At 37.1% G+C, this 26,465-nt stretch overlaps 1 protein-coding gene across 14 annotated transcripts in view; it reads right to left on the reverse strand.

The window, feature by feature from the left end:
* Positions 1–26,465, reverse strand: part of ATG4C (autophagy related 4C cysteine peptidase) — a 62,326-nt gene that overhangs the window by 25,516 nt on the left and 10,345 nt on the right. For 8 of the 14 annotated variants that reach the window (XR_005583547.1, XR_005583545.1, XR_005583544.1 and 5 more), the window contains exons 5-10: positions 25,405–25,735; positions 23,161–23,231; positions 20,976–21,112; positions 17,189–17,267; positions 16,443–16,519; positions 11,812–11,931 (exon numbers count right to left, since the gene is read on the reverse strand). Coding sequence is in view for 7 of the 14 variants with exons in the window: in XM_039483934.1 (XP_039339868.1) it covers positions 11,812–11,931; positions 16,443–16,519; positions 17,189–17,267; positions 20,976–21,112; positions 23,161–23,231; positions 25,405–25,735 (815 nt within the window). In the remaining 7 variants the exon portion in view is untranslated. Of the gene's footprint in view, positions 1–1,565; positions 7,429–7,453; positions 7,839–10,617; positions 10,784–11,384; positions 11,492–11,811; positions 11,932–16,442; positions 16,520–17,188; positions 17,268–20,975; positions 21,113–23,160; positions 23,232–25,404; positions 25,736–26,465 lie in introns of those variants that run through there. The other 6 variants (XR_005583549.1, XM_039483931.1, XM_039483932.1 and 3 more) reach the window with 6 other exon arrangements.

Below are 26,465 nucleotides of genomic sequence, written 5' to 3' on the forward strand. Positions count from 1 at the left end.
CAACTGCTTTTATTCATAAACATCAGAGTAAGTTTTTATCTGAAAAAGCATTTGCAGAAAACAAAACCATCCTGAATTTGTGTGTGAATAAACATCCAAGAGCTTTCCCACATAAGAGATCTTGCGACCATTAAGAAAAGCCTTTTTTTTACTATTCACAAAGTAGACAAACAATATGACTGCCCATGGATTCCTTGCAAACTGTGAGACACTTGTTTGTAAAGCTTTTATCTTCCAATGAGGAAGCAAACAATACCATCTGATGAAGGTGACTAATTGTACCATCCAATGACAACTATTCAGGGTCCTGATTTTCACTTACACTAAGGCTATGTCTACACTAGCACTTTTGTTGGTAAAACTTTTGACCCTCTCCCACCAACATAGCTACTGCTGCTCATTCAGGGTGGTTTAATCATGCCGACTGGCGAGCTCTCCCCCATTAGTATAGGGCGGTTACAGAGGACACCTTACAGTGGTGCAGCTGTGCCTCTGGAAGGTCTCTAGTGTTGACATATCTTAAGTATCAGAAAGGTAGCCGTGTTAGTCTGGTTCTGTAAAAGCAGCAAAGAATCCTGTGGCACACCGACGAAGTGGGCATTCACCCACGAAAGCTCATGCTGCAAAACGTCTGTTAGTCTATAAGGTGCCACAGGATTCTTTGCTGCTTTGACATATCTTAAGAATCTTTTACATGGCTGTGATGCTATAAAGGGGCTTTAAAATGGGTGTAACTAGTTTACACTGCCATAGACGTGTAAATAGCCCTTAGTGTAAATGAAAATCAGTGAGATGTTCACAACCAAACTACAAGGTAAAATTTTGTTACACATTCTATACTCTCACCCAGCACCCACAGTGTGTTCAGTGCTGGATCACATCCTGATCATGGATAATTCATGGATTGGGAGACGTTAAAATAATCAAGCACCATCTGCCCCTATTGGGGGATCCTGGTACTGCAGCCACAGACTATTTGCTCCATCACATACACAAAAATAGTCCATCAATACAAACGATGCATAAACAGAACAGGAGGTGAGCTGGACTTTAAACATGCTGTTTATGTTCATTTCTGCTACTATTGACCGTTATAACTCACTCACCATTTGATTTTACAGGTCATCAATAACTCCCGGAAATAAATCAGGTCTCCAGAGTGGGCTCATTCTCTACTGTAATTAACGTAACTTACAAACATGCTCCCCCATGTAAGTGCCACGCTTTCAGCAATTAAGATTGCATCATGATATCCATGAACACCACTTCTTACGTCTAGAGATTAAAAATTCACAAGACTTTCCTTGGGCTGAAAAATTCTTTGCTTAACAAGATAAGAAATTAGGACACAATCATCCAAGCCTAACACACCTGATTGCTGTAAAACTAATACACAGCTGCGCACAGATTTCTATGGTCATTTCACAAGCAGAAAGCTCCTTAGTCTTAGCCCTCCTTTCATGCTCACTTCTGCTATTTCCAGCTTTTGAGGCCCCTAGCCATAATAAAAATAAAAAATGATGACACATGAAAACAAAATAAGGCACCAAGAGAAGAGAGAGAGATAATTTGAATATATTTTTATTTAACAAATGCTTTTCTGGTCTGATAGGGATGTGCATAAAAAAGTTGCAAAACATATCAAATGCCAAAAAATTAACAGGTGTCTAAATGTGAGGCCCCATTTGAGCTTGAGGCCCAGGCCAAATGGCCCTCCTTCCTCCTGCCCACCTCTGATTGGCCCTGCCTATCATGTTGAAAATACTTTGTCAAAGAGCAAGGTTTTGGAGTATGTCCTGAAAGCAGTCAGACGCTAGCCTAATCAAATTTCCTCTGGAAATTTGTTCTACTTGTGTATCCCCTTGACCAAGATCATAGAATATCAGGGTTGGAAGGGACCTCAGGAGGTCATCTAGTCCAACCCCCTACTTGAAGCAGGATCAATCCCCAGACAGATTTTTGCCCCCGATCACTAAATGGCCCCCTCAAGGATTGAACTCACACTCCTGGGTTTAGTAGGCCAATGCTCAAACCACTGAGCTATCCCTCCACACTTCTGGCTCTCATATGCTTTGTCTTGGCACTTTGAAAGTTGAACTGTCCCAGAGAGCAGTTGTCTTGGTAAATCCTGAGTGATGTGGTCTCCCACAGATGCCTTTGAAAATCAGGACCATGGCTTTGAATGGATACTGGACACAAACTGGGAACCAACAGAAAGTGGAACACGTAGGTGAAGTGCTCATGACGGGTAGTCTGTCTCATTGAGTAGGTAGGTGCACAATCACAAAAATGGACCCTCTGTAGGTCATCAGAACCAGGTTTTCATAGAAAGCTGGTGGAAAAAGGGCTTGTGGTCACTGATCATCTAGAGATGAGTGGAAGACAACCCCAAGACTTCGCTTCACTTTGATAAATGGAGGCATATACCCTTGGCTAGATGCAGAAGACGAAGTCCCAGCTAGTTATTCAAAGATCTGGCAGAGGTGACTCCTGCTGCTATTAGACTTGATAAACAAAAATGCCCCCCTCCTAATAAAAGAAAGGGAACAGCAGAAACACTTATTGGGCGGGGAAAGAACAAACCTATTTAAAAGATGCCCATATTTGCCACATTCCATGATATTGAGACGCTGGTTCCATCAAGAAAGCAAATAACTAATCAGTCAATGATTTGTATAAGCCACTTAAGAATATAGGCCACTGCTGGGTGTGTGAGTAACTAATGCACAGTTGGTTTGTGTTTGAAGGCAGCAGCAGTAACAGTGATGACACAAATTAATTGCACAGTTTTCAGGAGATAATGCAGTAGAAGTAAAGATAATTACTATGCGATTAACATAGTTTCCAATTAAAGTCCCCTGTAGTTACAGAAAAACATTAATTTCTAGTAATTTAGTAATTTAACTTGTGTCACCACTGTACATGGACCTTCAGGGATGAGGACTACCTGTGAGCTTGCCTGTCCTGGAGTCAGGAAATATACTAGAATACTTTCAAAACCAAGGTCTTCTTTCTGTGCCTTAGCCATTTTTCATTGGGGCAATGGGATCTAAACAGGAAGTAAGACTGGAAGGAGTTAGAATCTTGAACTATTCGGTTTCAAGACCTATGTAATTAGCTTTATGGGCAACATGGAAAAGTCATTAAACTAGCTGTATTTCTAAAATAGTGAGGCCTAGTATAGGGCATTTTGAAAACTACGTAGACAGGTAGAAATGAAAACCATCAAAGGTGAAATGTCATGGGTAGCAAAGGACATGCAGGAGTCACTAACATAGACATGATAGTTAAATCCATGGTAACAGATCAAATTGGCCAGGAATACAGGGAAGAGAGGTTATAGAACGGAGGCTGCAAGTGATCTGACCAAGAGGGATGGAGGAAAAAAAATTTAAGGCCAGAAATAAGCACATTTCATTGAAAGTACAAGTGGAAAACTTAAATTCTTCCTTAAGTACCCAAGCTGGAATTTGGCCTGGACTATCCTACTTTTTCCAAGTACCACCATAGAATTATAATTAAATCCCTATGCCTCCTTCAAAAAATTCCCCAGTTTTCATTTTAGTCGCCCATTTCCACTTCCTTATTAGATGCTTATTTACACAGATTTTGGGGCATTTACCTAAATCACCAACATGGAAAAAGGAACAAGATGGAAGTTGGAGGAGTGAGAGAAAAGGTAACTGAAAATTGTTACTAGTTCTAACAAATTTGCGCAGCTGGCTCTGAGTGCCACACTATCATGGTAGACTAAAGGACCCAATAACATCATCAACCAGCTGTCTTAATATTATTGACAGTTTTGCAATGCAAGTTTTCCTATCATAAATATACACTGAACAAAAGGTATATCATTAAAATTAAGTTAGCTAAGGTATTTCAACCTTAGGCCTTCTTCACAAGTTATAAAAGAGTAAGAAATGAAAATGTTCTTACAGATCCTAGAACAATGTGAACCTGTTGAAGTGTTAGATACATTTTATGTTTAACATTTATCTACAATTAAAACATTTCTATTTGCAGTCAGAACGCCAATCCATTCTTCTCACGTACATAAAATCATCCTTACATGCATCTCTATAGACACAGATAGCTTGTGTGGTTACATGCATGTTTTATTTTGTGATGTAAGTGTGACTTCCGCCATGGAGCAAAAGAGGAGGAAATGGCAATCCTTAAGTCAGCATACTAGGTTAAAAGTTACATGCACTGAACTGCAGTAGGCACTTTTACCTATAATCGATTTGTAGTTAAGTTTACAGCAAGAAGGTTTTATTAAAAACAGGAAGTACTACGCTTAAAGTTAAAACATGCTGAAATGGCTTGTTGAATTGAAGTCTGTAATTGTGGCAAACAGAGTCACTCTTAGATGAAACATGTATAAAGTTACCTAGCCCAGATAATTTTGTTTTAGTTTAAATACCAAACCTAATCTTTCCCACTTTGCAAGAATGTCCTTCCCTCTCAAACCCACTCCAGTTTCAAAACTTAATTCTGCTTCTTAGCTATCCACCATAGGACAAACCTGAGACATCAGACTAGCAGCTCAGTTATGGTTACTGCTGTAAAGAATGGGGCCTCTAATAGGAAATGGAGGGACATTGCTTTTAACAGATATGTGATGTTTTATGTACATACATGCTTACATACCGACTTATTGTAATATTTACTGTAGCATATTTATTCCCCATGGTCAAAACTAAGTATATCATAGAATCAGGAAAAAGTCTACTGGGTATCCACTTAAATATTCACTAAATTAATGTCACTTTTGGTTCCTTGCTTAAAAAGTTACTTGTAAACTCCAATGCATTAAAGCCTTTTAGGCATACTAAATTTATTCTTTTATTATTACAGTCAAAGAAATTGGAAACGGGAGGGATGTTATTAGTTTATCTAGTTCACCTTACGCATAATTATTCCTTATTGTACATTTGTTAGTGTTTGGGTCAGTCAGGTATCAATAGTCACATGTGATGGGACTTCTAACACTTCCTTATGAGCGTTACACAGCCTAATATTCTCCTGTATGAAGTTTTTCCTTTAGTTTCATCCTATTTCAGAAAGTTATATGCCCTTGTACCACCCAAGTAATTCCTCATCTCCTCACCAGTGTTTATACATTAAATATTTGTAAAGTGTCATGCCCTTCCCTTAGTAATAGATTAACAAAGCCATACATATTTGTTAATTTGCCTTAAATCCATGCCTGCAGGCCCCTGATCATTTTTATTGTTTTTCAGTGAACTTTAATTTGTTAATACCTTCCTGGCAAAGAGGCAGCAGAAAGGAAAGTATCAATGAGATCAGAAAGAACAATTACTACCTCCCTGTTTTATTACATAAGTGTCTAGATACATAGCCCAGAATTGCACTGGCTTTTTCTTTCATTTTTTTTGAATGCACAGTGCAAGCTCATGTCTAATTTGTTGTCCACTATCCCACATAGGTCTTGTTCAGTAGTTTTGTTTTCTGGACATACTCCCTAATATTTATTTTTTGCATTATTTTTCCATAGCAAAAATATCATTAGAAAAATGCAAGCCAAACTCAAATCTACAATATTTTCTAGCCCTCACTAAAATTCATAACTCTTCCCAAATTAACATCTGCATTTTATTAACATGTTAATTTTACTACTACTTCCGGATTATTAAGGACAAAATATCAAATAAGATCAGCCCTAACTGATTCCTTCTGTATATGCAGGATCTAAAAGTAATGTTACACTGATTAAAAATATTTAATAAGGAGCAAATTACCTTATCCAATCAACTGGAAAAAATTTTAAAAATGAAAACAAATGAAACTGAAAAATAATCCTCCTTTTTTGGAGTGATAATGAACAAATGTGAAAATTAATTCAACTCTGGTACGAACATGCGCTTGTCCCAGATTTGCCTAAAATCTCCCTACTAGTAACTCTACTCTCCATTCTTATAAAAGGAAAATATTACTTTAGTGATACATAGAATATTTAATATTTGGGTAGACAACATTTGTGCATTCTGTGCCTAAATGGCACTTTAGAATAAGTTAATAGCTGGTTTACAATACAATAAAATTTGCCTTATTACAGAGTATTTGCCTCAATACCTCAATTTTTTTTAGATCCAGAATTCAAACAATTCAAGCAAGAGAAATTTACCATTATAGTTCATAAGTACATGCATTTAATCTCACACCTTTAATAAAGTTATTTTTAAATGTAGGCAGTGTTAAATGTGTATTTTAAATTCTGAATTTGTTTTGTTAAAGCATGAAACTGTTCATGTAGACTTATTTGCTAGATGTTCTCTACATCTAAAATCACCAAGAGCAATGTATAATAATGGCACATATCAGAAGATCATATCCCAGAATATTTACTGTCTACCCCCAATTTGCTGTTTTATGCTCTGATTTAGAAGCTGCCTGGGTAGGAATAGAAGTCTCAATTATATTGTCGAGACAGGAAACAAACACTGCTCCCATTTAATAACTGTCTATCTGCTTTGATTGGTTGCAGTTAATATTAATAACATAACCTTTAAAAATGGTAGGGAAAAGCCAATACTTTATATTCATTCCTGATATTAAGGTTCAACAGCAAGTTTAATGAGTAGCCATTATAAAATCATATTGCTAAATAGTACCTTAACTCACAATTCTGCTTATATAATTGCATCTGGATTGTAGCTAACAATTACTATTGATATATCAAAGTTACATCTTGAGTAGTGCAATGCTAGAAAGGTACCTCATGGTTACATTATTAACCATTATAGGGGCTTAGACAGCAAAATAGGTTAAATGAACAAGGCTTTTTCTTCAGGAGCCCTAGATTCAAGTTTTGCTTACAACGGGAAACAATCCAGTTGTCTCAAAACTAGATGACATGTCCACACCACAAAACCACCATATAATTGGCAGACTATTCAGGACTGGAACAGCAGTGGGGACTGCAGGTCAAGACTTAGGCTCATTGGCAGAGCTATCAAGGAGGGCATGTCCATACACGCTATATTGTGTCTGGCTCTAAACAATGCTATCTATCTTCACTAACAAGAAGTGTCATCATATTCATCCAACTATCAATGAACAAACAAAAATAATTAATTACATTTATAAGTGACATTTTAAAGACCAAACATATACGACATTATAATCTTTATGAAAATAGATCAATTTCAATATTGCTTGCCTTGTGTTGTGTGATTTTTTTTAAAGGGCAAGTGTTCTCCTGGACAGCTGCCAATACCCTACTGTAAAATATCCTTAAAGCAAGACAAACTCTTCTGTACTAAATCTTTTTAATCTTTTCTTTTCCTCCTCGGAGAAAAGGTCATTTTCTTCATGGAGTGGACTGGAGGCAAAGTCATAGTCTCTAGAATGACCCTTTACAAAAGTAAACAAGGGATATTTCTCCTTAGATGAAGATTTCAGCATCTATAATGCAAGATAACATACCGGATAAACTGTTAATTGAAAATGAAGGGATACAGTCCCTGGGTGTATTGATCTAATTACAGCAGCACATAATTTGCAACATGCATATTTGTTTTTATTTTCATTTGTCACATTAGAATAAAAACACTGCACAGACTCTCAATAGCCCACTTCTTCTGGTAAATAAATATGTTTCTAACTCAGTCACCTCATGAAACAATAGCCACACTTGGAGTTTCAGGCCCCAATCTTGCAACTTGTTCCACACAGGCGAACTGAACCACTACACATATGCAGAACTCCATTAGCTTCCACTCATGTGTAACAAGTTGCAGAACAGTCTTCATATCTTCTGTCATCTCTTGAATTGCAAGCAGGATTTGTGGGCAGGTTAGCACCTTCTGGAATTTCTGGAAGCATTTTTATGGCAGAGACAGAGCACCTAAGTCATCAATATTTTTATTAAGTTTAAACATATACATTTAAGGGAAATAAGCCAGTTTAAGAGCAGATAAATCTGACAGTGGACTAAAAATGCTAATAGACAGCTTTTAAATACATGTCAGAAACCTCCCTTGGTATGTCCACACTGCACACTAAGTTTGGGTTCTGATTCAGGGTTGAGCTCAAGCCCCTCATCAGTTCCCACACAAATCAGTCTTACTCAGGTCAGCAAACACTCACGTCCCAGGTCCTAAGGCCCTGCCAGTAGGGTGGGTCAGAGTCCAAATTCCTCAGACTCAGGTCCAAGCTCTGTCATTCTGCAGTGTAGATGCAGCTCAAGCTGCAGACTGAAGTCAGAAGGTCTGCGCAATGCAGTATGGTTGCATTAGCATGGCTGAGACACCAGGGTCCAGCAATTGTAAACCCAGGTTTATGATGCCATGTGGACACTCAGTCATGGGCTTGGAAATACCGAGTCCACAAGCCCATGTCCCACAGACCTGGATTTACAATACAGTGTAGACAAACCACCTGTCTCCTCAGAGACGAGAAAGCTGAGCCTTTATCAAGGGATTCAACACTCACTGAAGTTTAAAAAAATTGCTGATCACTTTTGAAAGTAAATCTCAATATACAGCTATAGTATATGCAAAGCTACATTAGTCTACAGATATAACCTGCATTGAAGTGATCAAACTATGAACTCCAAAAATAATTTGTTTTAATGAGAAACAATCTGAAGCACTAAAAAACTTAAATAGATATTTAAGCAGCATGAGCTATTTAAAAAAAAATAAGGCACTGGAAAATTATGCTCCAAGTAAAATCAGATTCTGCAATTTTTACTGTGCTCTGCAATTTTCCACTTTATTCTAGACTATTTAAATTCATTCTATTATACTGAGAAACCTGAGGAGTAGGGCAAGGAGAAAGTGAGAGACATGCAGAAGGCAATGAAAAGGGAAAAAGAAAAGAATGAGTACTGAGGAAGAAAGAAAAAAGTTTAGACAAGAAGAAAGACTGTAGATCTCACGGGACTGGGTAATTTTATATAGAGTCTTTCATCACTAGGTCATTAGATGAAGCCAGCCCTGACAGTCACATGGCAGCTGTTTGGTAGCCTGTGAAATGGGTTAGTACACATAGTCCAACTCCTAAATAACATGCGTCTGCAACACAAAAGCCATCACCACAGTTTCAGAGAAGCCAAAGTAGTATCGAGACTCAACCATTGTCTCACCCCTAAAGGTGGTCCTTCTATGTCAGGACTGAGATACATGAATGAGGCAGCATGGGAGATGACAGAAGATTTCATTCTTTAGAGCCACTATTCTGACACCTCTCCGAGGACTAAATACTAAGGGAAATTATAAAAGATTAGAGAGAAAGAAAAAGTAACTAGAAAAGGTAGCAGAAAGCTGATCATGAAAGAATTGCAGTATGGAACTTGATTAAAATGAGCAATTATTTCCAAATTGCATATCACTCAGGGATTACCACTAGCTTCCAAGTCAATGGGCAAATTCTGGACTTGGGTTTTCTTAATCAGTATTCTAGCTTTCAAAAAAGTTAATGCAAAAAAGTGTGCATGTACATAACATTTGTTAGAGAAGATACTTCCACCCAGACGTTCACGTGAACAGGAGACAATTATCAAAAGAGATCATTAATTTGACATGCTGAGTCCCATTAACCGACTACAATGTTTCTAAAGCATTTATTTCTATTGTATCTGCTCAATGGATACAGATAACAGAGAGGACACACACTTCCAAATGAATAAATCCCTGTGGTTCTCAAACATGTATATATATATTTTTTTTACAATCTCTCTTTTTTGGTTTCACGTACAAATTTGATCACTGTTGCATTTTTACCAAAGAAACACCCATTCTAAAAAAATATGAACAAAGTAACCAAACAGTGTTCAAAGAGCTGTTTGTTTTTCAATTTAGTTGGCTTACAAAACACACACACGCTCGCACACACAGGGAAAGCTTTATCCTGAACCAGAAGTATCACTGCTTGAATGAACTATGAGATGCTGCAAAAGCATGACAAAAACAGCTCTTCAGCCTGAGAACCACTGCTCGCTCTCTCTGACCACCACAGGAATTTAGCTACATTTCATAATTTTTGTAAAAATTTAAAGTATATGGTCAGTAATTAACTTTCAAAGATTAACAACTTTATTTTTTGTGATTTTAAGACTATATCTACACTGTGTTTTAAAACCAGTAGCAGCAATCTGGGTCTACAGAACCCTATTACGTCACTTGCCACAGAAGCAAGAATTGGAAGTCCTTCATTAACCTAACCCGGGTGTCCCAACTCGGAAGTAAACTGTGCTACTATTCAAGGCATTAAGTTACTCTTAAAGTGATAATAAATGAACAGAAAAGTAGTAGTCAGAGGCAGAGCAGGAAAAATGAACAGACTGATGGGGCAGACTGGAGAATGCAGTAGGATTGTTCTTCACACAATATTCATATGAAAACTTTCCTTTTTTTTGGAAAATACATAATCTATTTTTGGGTGTACTTACATTGATGTCATCATATTAATATTAAAAGAGCCCCAATCCAAAATGCTAGTAAAATAGTTTTAAGACTAAAATCAGCTCCTTTGACATTAAACTAGATGCTGTTTCACAGCATCCAACAAATGGATGGGGAGAGAAATTCACCTGGCCTGAGATTTAAGAGGAAGACAATGGAAAAAAATAAAATAAAAGAAGGTTCTTACATATCTCAATTTCTCATTCATTATTCTGTCATGTTCTTAAATCTCCTCGCAAACACAGCAGGGCAGATAAACTAAACATAATGAAACTTTGCTTTATAAACTTTCATTCCTTTTCTTTATTGCTTAGAGTGCCTGTCCGCTAAATCTACTTTCTAGTCCTCCATGCCTGAATCACACAAAAGAAAAAACTTCAGCATTAACCAAAAAAATCTACTGACCACTATATGTCATTACTAAGTTTAAAATCTGGATATTACTTATTGGTTCATAACTTATCTAATAATAATATTTATCACTTATATAGAAAGTTATATTTTCTAATGTTGTACAAACCTTAATTCTTTGCACAGATGTGAAAACCATTATGGCACATGTATTAATATTGTGATGCATCTTTTGTTATTGCTGAATCCTTTTATAGGCAATTTTTGATAATAAAACATTTGGTTGTTTGGTACCATAGCTAACACAACACACATTAACACTGTATCACATTATTGGCATTCTTACACTGCAATAGTCTAGAAGAAAACGTCTGCCAACTACATTCAAACCTACCTAAATAAACCTATTCCTAGGTTCTTAAAGTGGAATGGACATGATTAGGCAGGTTTACTGGATGATACCTGCTTTGCTGATTTAAAACAATGCTTCCAAGTCATAAAAACACTGCTTTATCTTAAATGGAATAAAAAAAGCACTTATACTAACAAGAAATAATGCACAGTTTTGCTTTGCTCAAATATTTCCATTTCTTAAAAATTTCGTCTCCAAGGGATGGATTGCATTTTAAAAATTCCTCTTCAGGTAGAAGACAATCCAATGACTGTAAAAGGTGCTGTCTGCAAAAATATTTTCATTTCAATAGTGCCACCTAGTGGAATAATCTTATAGTGAGTCTACAAACCAGTGCAGTATCTGTTATGTTTCAGTCTCTCTCTTATACTCATCATCTCATTTCTTAACACACAATTACAGTAGTTATTCTCCTTTTAGACTAAACATGTTCATATTATGGGATTTAAAATATTCTAGAATTCTTGTATGTTTGTGCTTTATCAATAACCCCTATTTCTAGAACAGGATGGGTTCTATTTAGTATATTTAAGACTGTATTTTCTATCCTTAATATATATAGTACATACTATAATGGGTATCAGAGAGAGATTAAAATTTCATAATTTCAACACTCACCTTAGTTATTTCTTCAGAAATTCTTTCAAAGTCTTGCATGTTTCTACAATAAAATCCTATTGTACAGCTAGGATCCATGTTTTTGAATGACATCTTTTTGGGGGAAGGACAGTGAAATGACTGCAATTATGGAGATAAAAACATTTTAAAAGATATTTTAAAGACATGAGGAAGGCACAGATATCAATGCACTTGCCTTTCTATTAATGGTTTTAACATATAATTCACCATGCCACATATGCTCTAAAACCCATACAAGCTTTTAAAGTTATTTCTGTTCCCCAAAACATTCAAGTTATTGCACCCCTAGACATTCATAAGACCACATAACCTAGTACTGTTTATATTTTATTTACTAAACTCCCACACTAGGCCACATTAATGCCAGTCCAAAAAAGGATGTGAAATCTGTCAAAAGTTGGAGGCCCTAGAGAATATTTATGAATATTCCGAAGGTAGAGAAGGTGAATGCTCCTCTGCAAAGTGCATTTGTAGCAATATTTGAACTCTTACAATTACTGCTTTACCACCACCTCCCATTTCCCCCACACCTCCCTAAAAGAGATATGATGGAATATATTTTCATTAGCAAGAGAAATGGGAAAAAAAAAAAGGCCGAGTACTACAATATACCATTAGCACAAAAATCCACTTCATATTTTACACACATAAGGATTTTTATTTTAAATGCAAAATTTGTTCTTATGATAGATGACATGTTGACAGCCTTTGAAATGGAAACTACGAGCAATAGCTGTGCAAACTTCCCCCCACTACTTCACCCGGATCTAGAAAGAATACATATAGCGTAGTTCACGTCAGTCTCAGGGCACATTTAATTACTACAGACTGTGACCATGGGTAACAGTTGTTGGTTTCGCGTTTATTGGAGCTGGACAAAAGTCATTAACTCATTTCACATGTCACAGTATAGCCACCTGATGGTTAAACCATTTGGTCACTACTGATCTAGGCTGCAGTCAGTGATCTAAAGGGGTAAGGCTCTGTACCCTATTACTACCCAGAGCTATCCATACCCCAGACCCTCCATTAAATCATTAATAAGCCTCTTATAATAGCTTAGTATTTAAATTTAACAAATCTCAACGCTCCACATTTCATGTTCTACTGAGACTGGACTCGTAGTTTTATTCTCTGAGTACTTCCCAAGTGACCAATATGAAAGGAAGTAATGTGAAATACATATGCAGATGCGCATCAGGCACAAACTCAGTTAGCTTACCCTTGTGTCAAAATAACAATTGTTAAGTTCTAACCTGACTCTACAGAAACAGCAACAAAGCAAGTTAATATTCAACACTCTATTGGTGTAGAATCCCTCTTCCTAACACCTCCCTACTTTTCATTTTTGAGCTGGGTAAAAAAGCAGCTCGGCAGGAGTACAGATTGCTACATAAAATTTTAAGGTGTTTCTCATTGTGGTAGTTGTACACTATTGGCATATACTGCTCTTTACTACTGACTGGTCCAATTACAAATAAAACAGTTTACATTTTACATTAAATTTTGTTACAAAATCAATAAAGACTAGCAAGTTATATTTCTGCAAGACTGTTACACCTATTTATTGTGTTTTCTATAATACTGCCCAAATACTATATTCAGTTCACAGTTAATCAAAGTAAGATATTGGGAGTCTGCTTTAAGAAAAGCATTTTAACAGTAACATTAAAGGTGGTATTGGAACATCCTAAGAAAAGTTTTGTAGTATGTTCAGGAGAAGTCTTATTAATGCTGTGAAAGTCACTACCACAGAGAGATGTGGATAGGCATTTTTTTTTCACTCATCCAACAAAGAAGCCAATACAGAAATGGATTGATTTCCAACTTATTCTGGACAATTTGTCAATTTTGAAAATATTTCCTACAGAGAAAGCTAACAAGCTATTATCCACCCTAAGAGAGCAATTTCTGTTTACGTTCTGACCAGGGGCGGCTCTAGCAATTTCGCTACCCCAAGCACGGCGGCACGCCGCGGGGGGCGCTCTGGCGGTCGCCGGTCCCGTGGCTCCGGTGGACCTCCTGCAGACGTGCCTGCGGAGGGTCCGCTGGTCCCGCGGCTCCGGTGGAGCATCCGCAGGCATGCCTGCAGGAGGTCCACCGGAGCCGCCTGCCGCCCTTCCGGCGACCAGCGGAGCGCCCCCCGCGGCATGCCGCCCCAAGCATGCGCTTGGCGTGCTGGGGCCTGGAGCCGGCCCTGGTTCTGACACTTCTGGACAACTCATACATTACTATTCAATGCACTGAGCATGACCTTCCGATACTGCTTTTCTGGATACAGGATTGAGTATGATATGATCAAGCCACACTGGCAGCTTCTGCATTTTCAAAATACATTTAAAGTATATTATTTGGAAATTCATATTAATGACACCCAGCAGCATACTCTGGTGCATAAATCACTGGACTAGGAGCCCACAGATGTAGGTTCTATTTCTGTCTCACTGAGCTGCTCTATGACCTTGGATAGTCACTTCACCTCTCTTTGCTTCTGTTTCCCCTCCCACCTCTTATCTAGTTAGACTGTAGGATCTTCAGGGCAGGGACTGTATTTTATTATGCACTTGCACAGTGCTTAGTAGAATGGGACGCTGATACTAGTTAGGGTCTAAAGGCACTAACCTAATACAAATAAAGTTAGCTCATTTACCAACTTCCATCTGAGGGCCTCAGAAGGGCACTATAAAATGAAGACAGTTTTAGGTATAGCATATTGTTTTTGCTTGAGACTATAAAAAGGATCTATATTTCTTTTTAAATTCAGAACCACTAGTTTTCTAGGGGGAACTTTATAATCTCAGACTACATGACACCTTAATTAAAACATCTTGTTAAAATTAAACATTAAAATTAGTTTCATTATTGCTTTAACCCCATGCTAGGTTTTAAAATTATATTTACTAGTGTTTATAGAAGCTTAAAAGTGTCTAAACAGTTCTGCTAAACACACTATTTGATAATATATTGATTAAGATATGATTGACTTCAGCATGTTACCTCTTTGAAGTTGGTATGTTAACTGCACTTTACTCACAATAGTATTAGACAAGGAAATTGAAATAATTCCTGATCTTCTCTCTGTTTTTAAACCAATTGTTATACAGAACCAACAGCTTTGGGTACACAATAAAGTTGTATACTTCATTACAAACCATTTGACTTGTGTTTTAAATTTAACTAAATGTCATCAGTTTAAGAATGTGCTGAATTCCCCAATTGGCAGGTTAAAGGATGCACTCACAACACATAAGCTTAAGAGTATTTTTTTCCCCACCTCCAACCCTGTGCAAGTATCTGCAGCAAAACTTCAAGTGTTACCATAGTATTCATTATGCTGGTGACATCACAGCCACAGAACCCTGCTGGTACCAACTAATATGGGGGCAGGTAAATGTCTTTCCCTTACAAATATGGTGTGGTTTTGTGAAATCGTGTTTTAAGTTTTGTAATGTTTAATTAGAAAAACCCCAGTGCTAAAAACTATACTCTAGAGACCAGCTCTATGCTCTAGTGGCCTGATCCTGCAAGGTGCTGTGAACCCTTGGTGCACAATGAAGTTAACAAGAGCAGGCTCCAAATGGGTTCCGTAGCTGATAGAGTGTCATTCAGAGGAAGCTGGAGGTTCATGTAAGGGCTGGACATCACAGGATCCAGAAGGAGAAGTTTTAAACTGCTATACTGAATACCTCTTTTAGCATGAGTATTGGGGACATATTGGCTTGTCTACGAACTGCTTGTAAATGCAGTTCTTTAGTACCTTTCCCTGGATTTACTCCTTTGTTTTAATGTGAGTTGGAGGAGAAGGGGAGAAAATACTCATGTAAAAGTCTGATTTTTCAAGACCTAGACAGAGCCTGACAAGATGCATTAACTATAACCAGAAGGAGACAGAATGCCATAGCTAAAAAAAGAAACAGTAACTACACTTTCAGACTTGACAAGCCCTTGAAAGCTACTGATCCATGGAGCTAACTTGATTAAAAATAATAATAAAACAATCTGTTGAGAGGAACAGCATAGAAGACATCAGTAAAAGCAATACAATGGAAAATCCAGATTTAAGAAGTTAAATGAATGACCTATAAAGTAATTACGAGTAGACAACAGTACTGAAATGGTAATCACCAAGTCTTCCTAGACAACACACTGAAAATTCCTGGTCAAAAAAGCAGAGGGTAAATTTGTGTAGTCTATAGTTCAAAAGCTGAACCCTATTACACTGTAACATACATTTCTGACACCAATTCATTATGATTATTTTAAGAGAACCCATGTGTAATGTTTAAGGTCTCTGGTACTGCCTCGCTGTCTATAATGGAAAATTACTTAGTGGCATGATCATTTATTTGTGGAGTGTCTCTGCTATATAACAAGATACAGACAAAGATAAATGAAGTACATAATAAATTAAAATCCACTATCAAGTATTTAACCTTTGGTCATTTTTGTTGATTATAAGTCTATAAAGAAGGGCAAAATTTTGACAAATAACGTAACTAAAACTGTAAAAATACAGATAGCTAGAACAGCTCTAAATAATTAGTGTTTGATTCATATGGGGGGAAAAAAAACAAACCAAAAAACCAGTACCAGCTCTTTATCCACACTACCTCAAGAGGGAAATCCTTTATGCTGACATCTACAAAAGATTGGCAGTAATGAGGATCCATGTAAATCAAACTGTCATCTACAAGGACAAAACAGAAGACAAGTAATTCAAAAAACACCTTATTATTACACTGCTTACAATCCAATTTCTATGCAGAACAGCTGAAAAAAAAAAAAGCAAGCAAGTAACTGCTTGCCAGACTGATATTCATTGACTGCAGCATTGGTTTTTGCAGGACAGATTAACTTTTGCATAATCAAATATGCTTGTATAAGCAGAATTTTTATAAAGTGATGAGACTGTCATTTAATTTTTGGTGATAAAATTACTTTTACAAACACACAATTATATTCTAGAGTTTGCATATGAAAAATGCATTCTGCTACTTCATCCTGACAGGAAGAACATATTGCTTGTCATTTGAGCATCAACTAGCACTACTTAAACTGGTAAAAAGTAAATATGTAAATAAGAACTGCCAGACAGTAGCAGCAAAGGCTTCTAAAGTTTGGTGAAACGGATAAATTATGCCTTGTTTATGCAACAAAGGAAATTAAATGTACATTTTACAGAATCCAATTACTATGTGGGGCAAATGACAAATGACTGGACTTTGGCAGATCTGATGAATTAATAAGGTACTCAATTTTGCTATTTTAATCACTCTGCTGCCCACTGATCCTATATTAAACTTTCTAGCTTTTAAAAGGAAAACACTAAAGAGACATCTCTTATTAAAATACTAACCTTGAAATCCAGCAAAGTAATATGACTGCTTAGGTTTCCCACCAATAACACCAACACAGTATTCAAGACTCAAAATTCCCTGCCAACAAAATATTAAATAATTCAGATTTAAAGGCTAACAGAAGAAGGTGATGAATTAAAGTAACTTGGCGTAACTTTATTCATTTAATTTTTCCTGACCAACACATTTGGAATGAGGTCAGGGTGAATGACTTATGGAAGTGCCCCATGTTGCCAACTTTTGCAGCTTTATTGCAAGTCTCATGATTTGGTGTTCTTCTGAAAGCCCCAGTTCCTGGAGTCATGCAATTATACTAGAACCGCAATACTCAATATTAAAATAGGTATCTAGGTCTTGTGGCTGTGGAGAAAAATCTAGGAAATGTAAACCTTTAGCACTCAACGATCAAAAGACAAATAAGGCTGATATTAAAAAAAATCATGATTTTTCAGTAAATGTCATGATTTTCTGAGGCATTTTTTGAATGCTTGTGGTTGGCATAACTGACCACCTGCTGGCAGACATTCAAGAAGGGATGACCCCGGTCGTTCTGAGGTGTTCACAGTTTAAAGACAGGCCGGACCGTTTAGAAAAGAATAGATGTAACATAACAAAAGTTGGAATCACTGTAGGCTACCTGCCATGAAGTTTTACATATTTTATAGTTTTATGTTCAGTGGCCCATCACTGAGCCCCTCCATCCTGTTCATAGGTAAAAGCCCCACAGCACAGGAAGAATCTGCAGCTGCTTCTAAGAGCAGTTACTCTAAAAGACAAGAGGAGGTAAGTAAGGCGCACTAGTGCTGCCTCTTGATCTCCAAACCCTCTCTGAATTAATCTGTGGCTGTTTCGAAGAGAGAAACACCCTATGTTTACCTGAAGGGGGTAAACATCAGGGGGTTGGGCAGAAGTATGTGTGTCATCCCTCACGCAGGAACCTATAGAAGCATAGAGCAATAGAGGGAGAAACATTTCCCCCTAGAATAGCAGACACCAGGGAATAGAGGAGAGTCTGGTAAGGACTCTGATGTCAACATGGGCCAATATGAGGAATTAGTCTCTCCTCCACTCCTAAAAGACTACCATTTGAGCTAAAATGGCAGTGGCACTTATGCCCAATTTCTAGGGCTATAGCCACTAAAGGTAAGACCATGACAAATCATTACATTGTGAAGATTCTCTTTCAACAAGAAGTTTGGCTATAGCCCTAGAAATTGGGCATAAGTGCCACTGCCATTTTAGCTCAAATTTCTACTTTTGCAGCGCTATCACATTACTAACCCAAGATATTAACAACATGGAAACCAACTTCTGAGTGGTTTAAATAGGTAAGGAGTAAATACCACTTATTTCAAATATTAACAAGGGGTAATAAACATTACAAAACATGCTTATGCATATAAGATAAAGAGGAAAAAACAGTTTAAGTCTGTGTCCACTCAACCTATTCCAGTGCAGCAAAACTGAAACAGGAGCTATTCAGGTAAAGCAAAGGTCTGATTTCCCTATGGTAATCAGGTACTTTTCTTGTATAAAGGTATTATAAATCAATCAAGTAACAACTATCATCAACCAATTGCCAAATCCTTTGTAAACACTTATTTACTTAATTCAGTTCTGAGGTTTGTGTTTTCATTTATCTAGATCCACACCAAAGATACTAAGTCACTTTCAATGAATTACAAAGACAGGATGATTGCATGCATGCAGTTGAAGCCCCTTTTATCCTAGCCCCAGTGAGATATCTGCAAATGACAGCACATTTTCCAGTAAACCAATAATGGTCAACACTAATACAGAAGCCCACATTAAAGAAGAGTGACCACACAAGATCAGAAACCCTTATGAAAACAGAGGCAAAAGCAGTGCGTGCGTTAGCCTACAAATAAAAGCATTATGACTCCACATTCCGAGATTTCAAAGCTCTTTTGCAGAAGTACTGTAATGGGAATAGGGTTCTTAGATCAGGTCTGCAACCATGGATATGTTTTACTGTGCCAGACCTAACTAAGAGCAAACCAACTGTCTAGACACACAAGGAAAGGAATCAAGACAGAACAGCTACTTCATACTTTTTTATTTAAAGTCTTCGCAGTTCTGTCCTCCTTGGCTATAAAAGTTTTTCATAGTTCTCTCTAAAACTTTGTAATAAAATGGAATAGATAGTCAAGAGAAAGAAAAAATAGGTACAGTAACAAAAGTGCCCATCTCAGATTTTCTTAATGCTACTGAGCAGCTCCTTAAAAACATACAAATTTAGATGGGACTCAAAAGGATGATTCTGTGTGATTGACAATAGGGTAGTAAAGACAAAGGAACAAAGTTAAGCAAGTTCTTCCCTTCAACCAGCAGAACTATCAACATGTGTTCAAGAGGAATGAGAATTATGGTCCAGTTTCTTAGAGACCATTTTTAAGTGTTCAGTTAAAAAAAGTTGAATATTTGTTGATGAGAAGTTAGACCAAAAAACCCTACACTGTTTCCCAGCTCTGTCCTGCAATTTGATACACTGGTTGGTTTTTCATTCTTAATCGTCACTCTCTTCTTCCACATACAGAGTCATCTGAACCTCCAGCTAATGAAATAATGGCCACAAAAACTGCCAATTGGGTCAAACCGCTTACAACCCTTCAATCTGAAAAAAAGAGGTAGAAGGAATAAACTGTGAAAGTGCAGCTGGTAGTCTTCAATATTCGCTATTTAAGGATAAAAAAACCAAACAAGAAAATAAGCAGCTTGGTTTATATTTTTTAAGTGTTGGTTAATATGAAAGTTCATTTAAGACACCACAAATATAAATACCATAGATATACTAAATTATTTTTAATTTGAGTCACTGCATTAGGGTCTTTTCTGGAAACTACTTTAGGAATGGAATATTTATCACTGTTTTACCATAGATCAGGGGTCAGCAACCTGCGGCTCTTTAATCTGACCCTGCAATAGCGCTCTATAACGTAAGGGTTTTTGGTCTGGTGCAGCAGGGCTCAGGCAGGCTGCCTGCATGCTGTGGCCCCACGCTGATCCTGGAAGCGGCTGACTGATGGCATGTCCCTCTGCGCCCCTAGAAGGGGAGAGGGAAGGGGAGAGGTGACTCCGTGTGTTGCCCACGCCCCCAGCACCGTCCTCACAGCTGCAGGGGCGGTGCTTGTGGGCACGGGCAGCACACAAAGACCCACTGACCCCCTCCCCACGAGGGGCACACAGAGATGTGCCAGCAGCCAGACACATCTGGGAGCTGCATGGGGCCAGGGCAGGCAGGCTGTCTGAGCCCTGCTGCGCCACCAGCTGGGGATCACCTATGTAAGTGCCTCCCAGTCAGAGCCTGCACCTCGCACCGACTCCTGGACCCCAACCCCCTGCTCCAGGTCAGAACCCCATCCTGCACCCAAACTCCCTCCCAGACCCTGCACCCCAACCCCCTGCCCAACGCTGGAGCCCCCTCCTGCAAACTCCCTCCTAGAGCCCAGACCCCTCACCCTCTCCTGCACCCCAAACACTTTACATGTGATGCGGCCCTCGAAATATTTTGGTCAAAGACCAAAAAAAATTAAAAAAGGCTCTTCTGCTTTGAAAAGTTGTCGACCTCTGCCATAGGACATTATGTGCTCTGCAATTACATGAGATCTTGTAATATTGACATTTAAAATCTGTAAAGTCAAACTTTACAACTTATAACTGTAAAATCATCACCATGCATTTAATAGCTAGAAGATTACCACCATGAAGAATCTTTTCATATCTAGTACTACTGTTTGAAACAGACAATGAACTCTTATTTCATACCTTTACAAACTCCAAGTAGTCCATGTTGGTTCTCTCTCCACCAAGTCTTACCGGAACTAATATAATTACAGCTTTCATATCTGCTTTTTCAGAGCCCATGGAAGAGCACTGTCTATCAACAACATCCGAACTGTAAACTGAAAATAAGAATGAATATACTTGATCATCATTAAGGTACACATGTAATTTTTTTTAAATAAATAAAAATATCCTGAATACCTTTTACAAAATCTTATGTCCCTACAAAATTACATTTAAGCATAATAAATCAAAACTGCACATTTCTGAAAAGATTACACTCTCCACATTATACTGTCTTCTGGAAAAAACCTGTATTAATAGAAACTAATCACATTTTCCTTACCTCGAGTGGCATTTTGTGGAAAGATATGTTACACTGTTGACTTCAACAGTTTGGATACGTGGCATGTAGGGTGTAGGAAAGTAGTTATTGAGCAGAGCAGAGAAACATTCCTTCTATTTGTTTTAAAATTAATGGATAGTTTAAAATTTGGTCCTAGAACTAACTTTCATATTAAAAAAAAATTGTGACCAATAGAAACATTTACACATTTAAAATAAAAACAAAACAAAAAAACACCCAAAGAAAAGCTTTTTTAAAACGTTAACGTTCAAACAATATAGTATTAGATCCCAAGTTAAACAAAAATAAAATACCATTGTTTTACTTCCTCTGCTCAGAGATATGCATAAAGACAAAAAACCACTTCCACTATTTAAATTAAGACTACATTAGATTTTTTAAATTCTCTCACTTTTAATAACCCAAGGCAAGAGAGTCGGCAACCTTTGGCACGCGGCCCATCAGGGTAATCTGCTGGTGGGCCGCGAGACATTTTGTTTACATTGACCGTGCGCAGGCATGGCCCCCCGCAGCTCCGAGTGGCTGTGGTTCGCCATTCCTGGACAACAGGAGCTGTAGGAAGTGGCACGGGCCACAGGGACATGCTGGCTACCACTTCCCGCAGCTCCCATTGGCCAGGAAGGGCAAACTGCGGCCACTGGGAACTGTGGGGGGCAGTGCCTGCAGACAGTCAACATAAACAAAATGTCTCGTGGCCCGCCAAAGGATTACCCTGATGGGCCGCGTACTAAAGGTTTCCAACCCCTGCCCATAGGTGTTAATTATAACATGGTAAAGAAATTTGTTTACAATATACAATTAAATTGAGTGTGTCCCTTTAAAACTAGCTTGATCATAGAAAGGAATGATATTCCTGTATTATCTCCCAAGATCAGGTTCAGTATATCATAAATATAATAATAATTTTGGCAACTGAACATGGCTATAGAAGTAATATATTATGCTTTCATTTGAAAGCCTAGATTGTCATAGTCATTAGTGTAAAGTTTTATTACATCTTTAGTTTGTCTTGTTACCCTCCATTTCTGCACATCCACCAGAACCCTAATTTACCCTGCCTGTGATAACAACCAAGTATTTAAAAGCATTTGTGTTTGTGAGATGTCTTATACACTGTGTTAGAGTAGAAAATAGGTAACCATAGTGTTTGGTTTATTGGACTGCTCACATCTTTGAATGAAAACTGATTAGATTTATTACTACTAGAAACTGGTGCATTAACTTTCCCATGGACACATTCCTGCAAAAAATGGGACCTTTGCATTGCAAAGAGAATGCAAATTAATATTTAAGAAAATGCATAATAAATTAAATTACTACAGTTTGTTTCAGAAAAAATCTCTTATCAATTTCTGCATTTCACCAAAAGGTGAAAGGAAGACAGAGAAGAGAAATGTAAGCCAATTTATTTATTTTAAAGAGTAGGCCTAGCAGAAAAACCAACTGACTCCCTAGAATCAAATAAAAAATCATTGGAGTGAAATTATACATGTCAGGCAGATTAGATGGAAAAAAGGATCCACAAACTATTTTGAGTGCCATTATCCTAATCAGACGTCAAACAAGCAATTTACCAACCTTTCCATTTATTATGATTGATTCATCCAGACAAAAGCCAAAGATGTAGTGCAGGAATCAATAACCGCTCTGAGCTCATGATTCCAATTTTTAGGATTTCAAAACATATTTATAGCATTTAGTTTTTTCTTTTGAAATCGTAATATTGTTGAGCACTAATTGAAAAGCATAAGTGAAGTGCTTATAAAGTTGATTAAAACCTACAATAGCCACATCACTTACCTGTACAGTCCTGAGCAACATATATAGTTATCCCTTGTAACTCAGGGTCTCTTGCTTCTTCAACAGCTTTTCTAAGTGCAAATAAAAGATTTGATAGAGTATTTCATTTCAAGAAATTAACAGTAAACTGAATTTAGATTCTTGATTTTTAGAGATACACCTCTACTCCGATATAATGCGACCCGATATAACACGAATTCGGATATAACGCGGTAAAGCAGTGCTCCGGGGGGGGTGGGAGGGGGCTGCACACTCTGGTGGATCAAAGCAAGTTCGATATAACGCGGTTTCACCTATAACGCGGTAAGATTTTTTTGGCTCCCGAAGACAGCATTATATCGAGGTACAGGTGTACTATTAACTTGAATTTAAAAGAAACGGAGTTCAAAATATTCCGGTTTCTGATAGATCACCTTTTAAACAAGAATCCCTTAAATAAACTTCAACTTATTTTTATGTATTTTGTTTTTCTTTTTTAGCCACCCCTGTAGAATATTTATAAAAAGCCATTCCAGCAAAGCAGAAACTGACAGGCTATTAAGAAGAAACAGTGAAAGTGACAATACACAGAATGCAATTAAGTGCACAGAATTAACTAAACACAACCACCACCACCACCACCACCCCACATACTTTTGGTTATAATAATCCTTTGTCTTATTTGTAACTATAGGAAATACTGAATTTGCCAACAGAAATGGGATTTTTCAAGTTGATAGGGTTCCTTTAACTAACCTTCAAAGTAGTATCGGCTCAGTATGAACTGTTTTTCAGCTCACACAACTAACCTAAGAAGACAAGCTAAAGATATACAGAATTAGCTTCAGACATCTATTAGAATAAAAACTAACATTTGAACAGCTCCAAGGTTTCACTGAAACTTTAAAAAGATAATTGAAATACTAAACTAGCCTCAGAAGAATAAGAGTAATGAACCTAAAGACTAAAAAGAAAATATATGTCGATAGTCTGAATCATGATCATCAGTGAAGGACAAAATTTGTAAAGAAATTAAAAACTGTTCAAAATAAAAGATTAGCCTTTGACTTCTGATATGTGATTGTATTAAATAGTCACTATCCCTTTATTTCACAATATATTCTGAAGAATCATTTAATACAGACATTCTCAAGTTATGGGAGAACTATACATTCTCAGTATGGGAGAAGGGGAGTTCTAGGAAAGGAAAGCTTTGCAATGTTTGAATAACGGTAGGAATTATATTGAAGGGAATGCATGATTTGATCATGTGGATCTTGAAGCCAAATATACTTTTGCAAATTAGAAAATGGATTAGTAGAAAATATTTGTTTTGAAATTTCACAAAAAAGTCAATTTCAGATATCTACTACATGAAGAAAAAATTACAAATACAGGCAAATACATAAATAACCTTCACCTGTCATAGCACAAACACTGTAGTATTTCAATGTAGGCTCATTCAAGTAGAGTACACTTGTATATGAAATTATTCCAGCATCTACATAAATGTAGAAAAATTACATATGAACTTTGACCTCTCATGCTTAGGTGATTTATTAATGATTCCGTTTATGGCTAAACTGGGACCCACCTAGAACATAAGACTATAAAAAACAAAATCAGTAGTATCCAAAGAAATGGCACATAAAGGCACAGAGTATAGAGAAATTGGACTTTTTTTTTTTAAACTCATACTGAATGTCAAAGATCCTTTACTTTTACTATAATATAATTATAATATTAATAGTCCCATACATTTACGGTTTCACAAGAATTTGATGTGTGCAAAGAAATGCTGAAAACATCAATTTTAGCTCTGACATTTCATTACACTATCAGTACATTACAGCCCCCAGGTTACAGTATAAAAAAAAAAAAATCTAGAATATTATGCATGTTCCAAGGTTGAAAGAGTGGTTAGTTTTTAGAACATTTCATTAAAGGCAGCCCTATTTAAAGATCATGTATGGAGAGACCTTGGGTCTCTTGTTGCTCAGACTGGAGGAAAATAGGAATGTTTCAGAAATAAATGACAAGATTGGACAGAGGTTCATACTTCAGTTCCTGAATCTACTATTTCCTTTCCTATCTCTAAAAAACCCAAACTCTTCTAAATTGCTACTAACATGGACATGTTGCTAAGTGAATAATTAATGGTTAGGTGTCCAAGTAACCTGAAGAAATCTCAAGACACTTCTAAATGTTTCTCCCGTAACACTTAAGGCATTGTAATAATAAAGGATCATTTAAAGATATTTTTACCTTAAAATGTGTGCTACTACAGCAGGCCCATACCAGTCTCCAGCTGTTTTCCCAGACTTCTTTCCATATTCTATTAGCTGATGCAAGCCAAAAGATGCGGGTGGAGAATCTCCAAACCAAGAGATTATTTTTCTGTGATAAACTTCATCTCTCATTTCACTGTCATCACAGTCTCCCTTTAGTGCTTCCTTATGATCGTTTGACAGGACCTTGGGTTCTCTCTCTCCCGTAAGTGATGCTTCAAATGATGCAGTCAGCTTTTTCACTGTGTGGCTTGTCCATGATTCAGAGTCTGAATTTTCAATGTTCAGTGCACCCGGCCAGGTCCAGGCTGCAACAGAGTATTTTTTAAAGATATGTTTTACACTTCTTAACAGCAAGTTTTTTTGTATAATTACCAAAAAAGTGCCAATTTTTAATAAGACCAATAATCTATGTTTTACACAGACATGCAAATACTTCTGATAAGAATGTAGGCAAAAAATGGCAACTCAGTATAATATGGTTGTGCTATTTTTATTTGTGCAGGAGAAAGGAGGAAGAAAGGAAGATACTAACCACGTTACATTTCTTTCTTAGCCATTAATGCTAGCAGGATTTTCCAGGAGAGGATATAGTGGACTCTGCAGACTTAGGCAGTTAGGGTATAATTACAAGATAAAGATTAGGGGAATTTACATATCATCAACACAGTAAGTTAACTATTTAATACATGTAAAAAGGTTCAACTGATAGTTATCCAAGTCAAAGCCTTTGGATTTCTTGTTTGTTGATTTCTAAGACAAGTCTTCTAATTTTTTTAAACAGGGATGAAGAATTCTTATAATGTGAACAGAAGAACCATCCTCCCAATGTTCAAAATGCACATCAGTCAAAAAAAGGTCAGCAGAGTGACACTCTAGAACATACAATTTCCTTTGTTTGACAAATTTTAACGTCTGTCTATACTAGAGAACAGAACTGTTTCAAGGTTAGCTATTATAGCAAAGCATCTCCTGTCCATGTTTCTGGTTCTGCTTTTTTCTGTAACAGTTCGTCTTACATGCAGTGTCCACATTACT

This window comes from Mauremys reevesii, linkage group 8, assembly GCF_016161935.1.
Source record: "Mauremys reevesii isolate NIE-2019 linkage group 8, ASM1616193v1, whole genome shotgun sequence".
In the NCBI taxonomy this organism is placed as follows: Eukaryota; Metazoa; Chordata; order Testudines; family Geoemydidae; genus Mauremys; species Mauremys reevesii.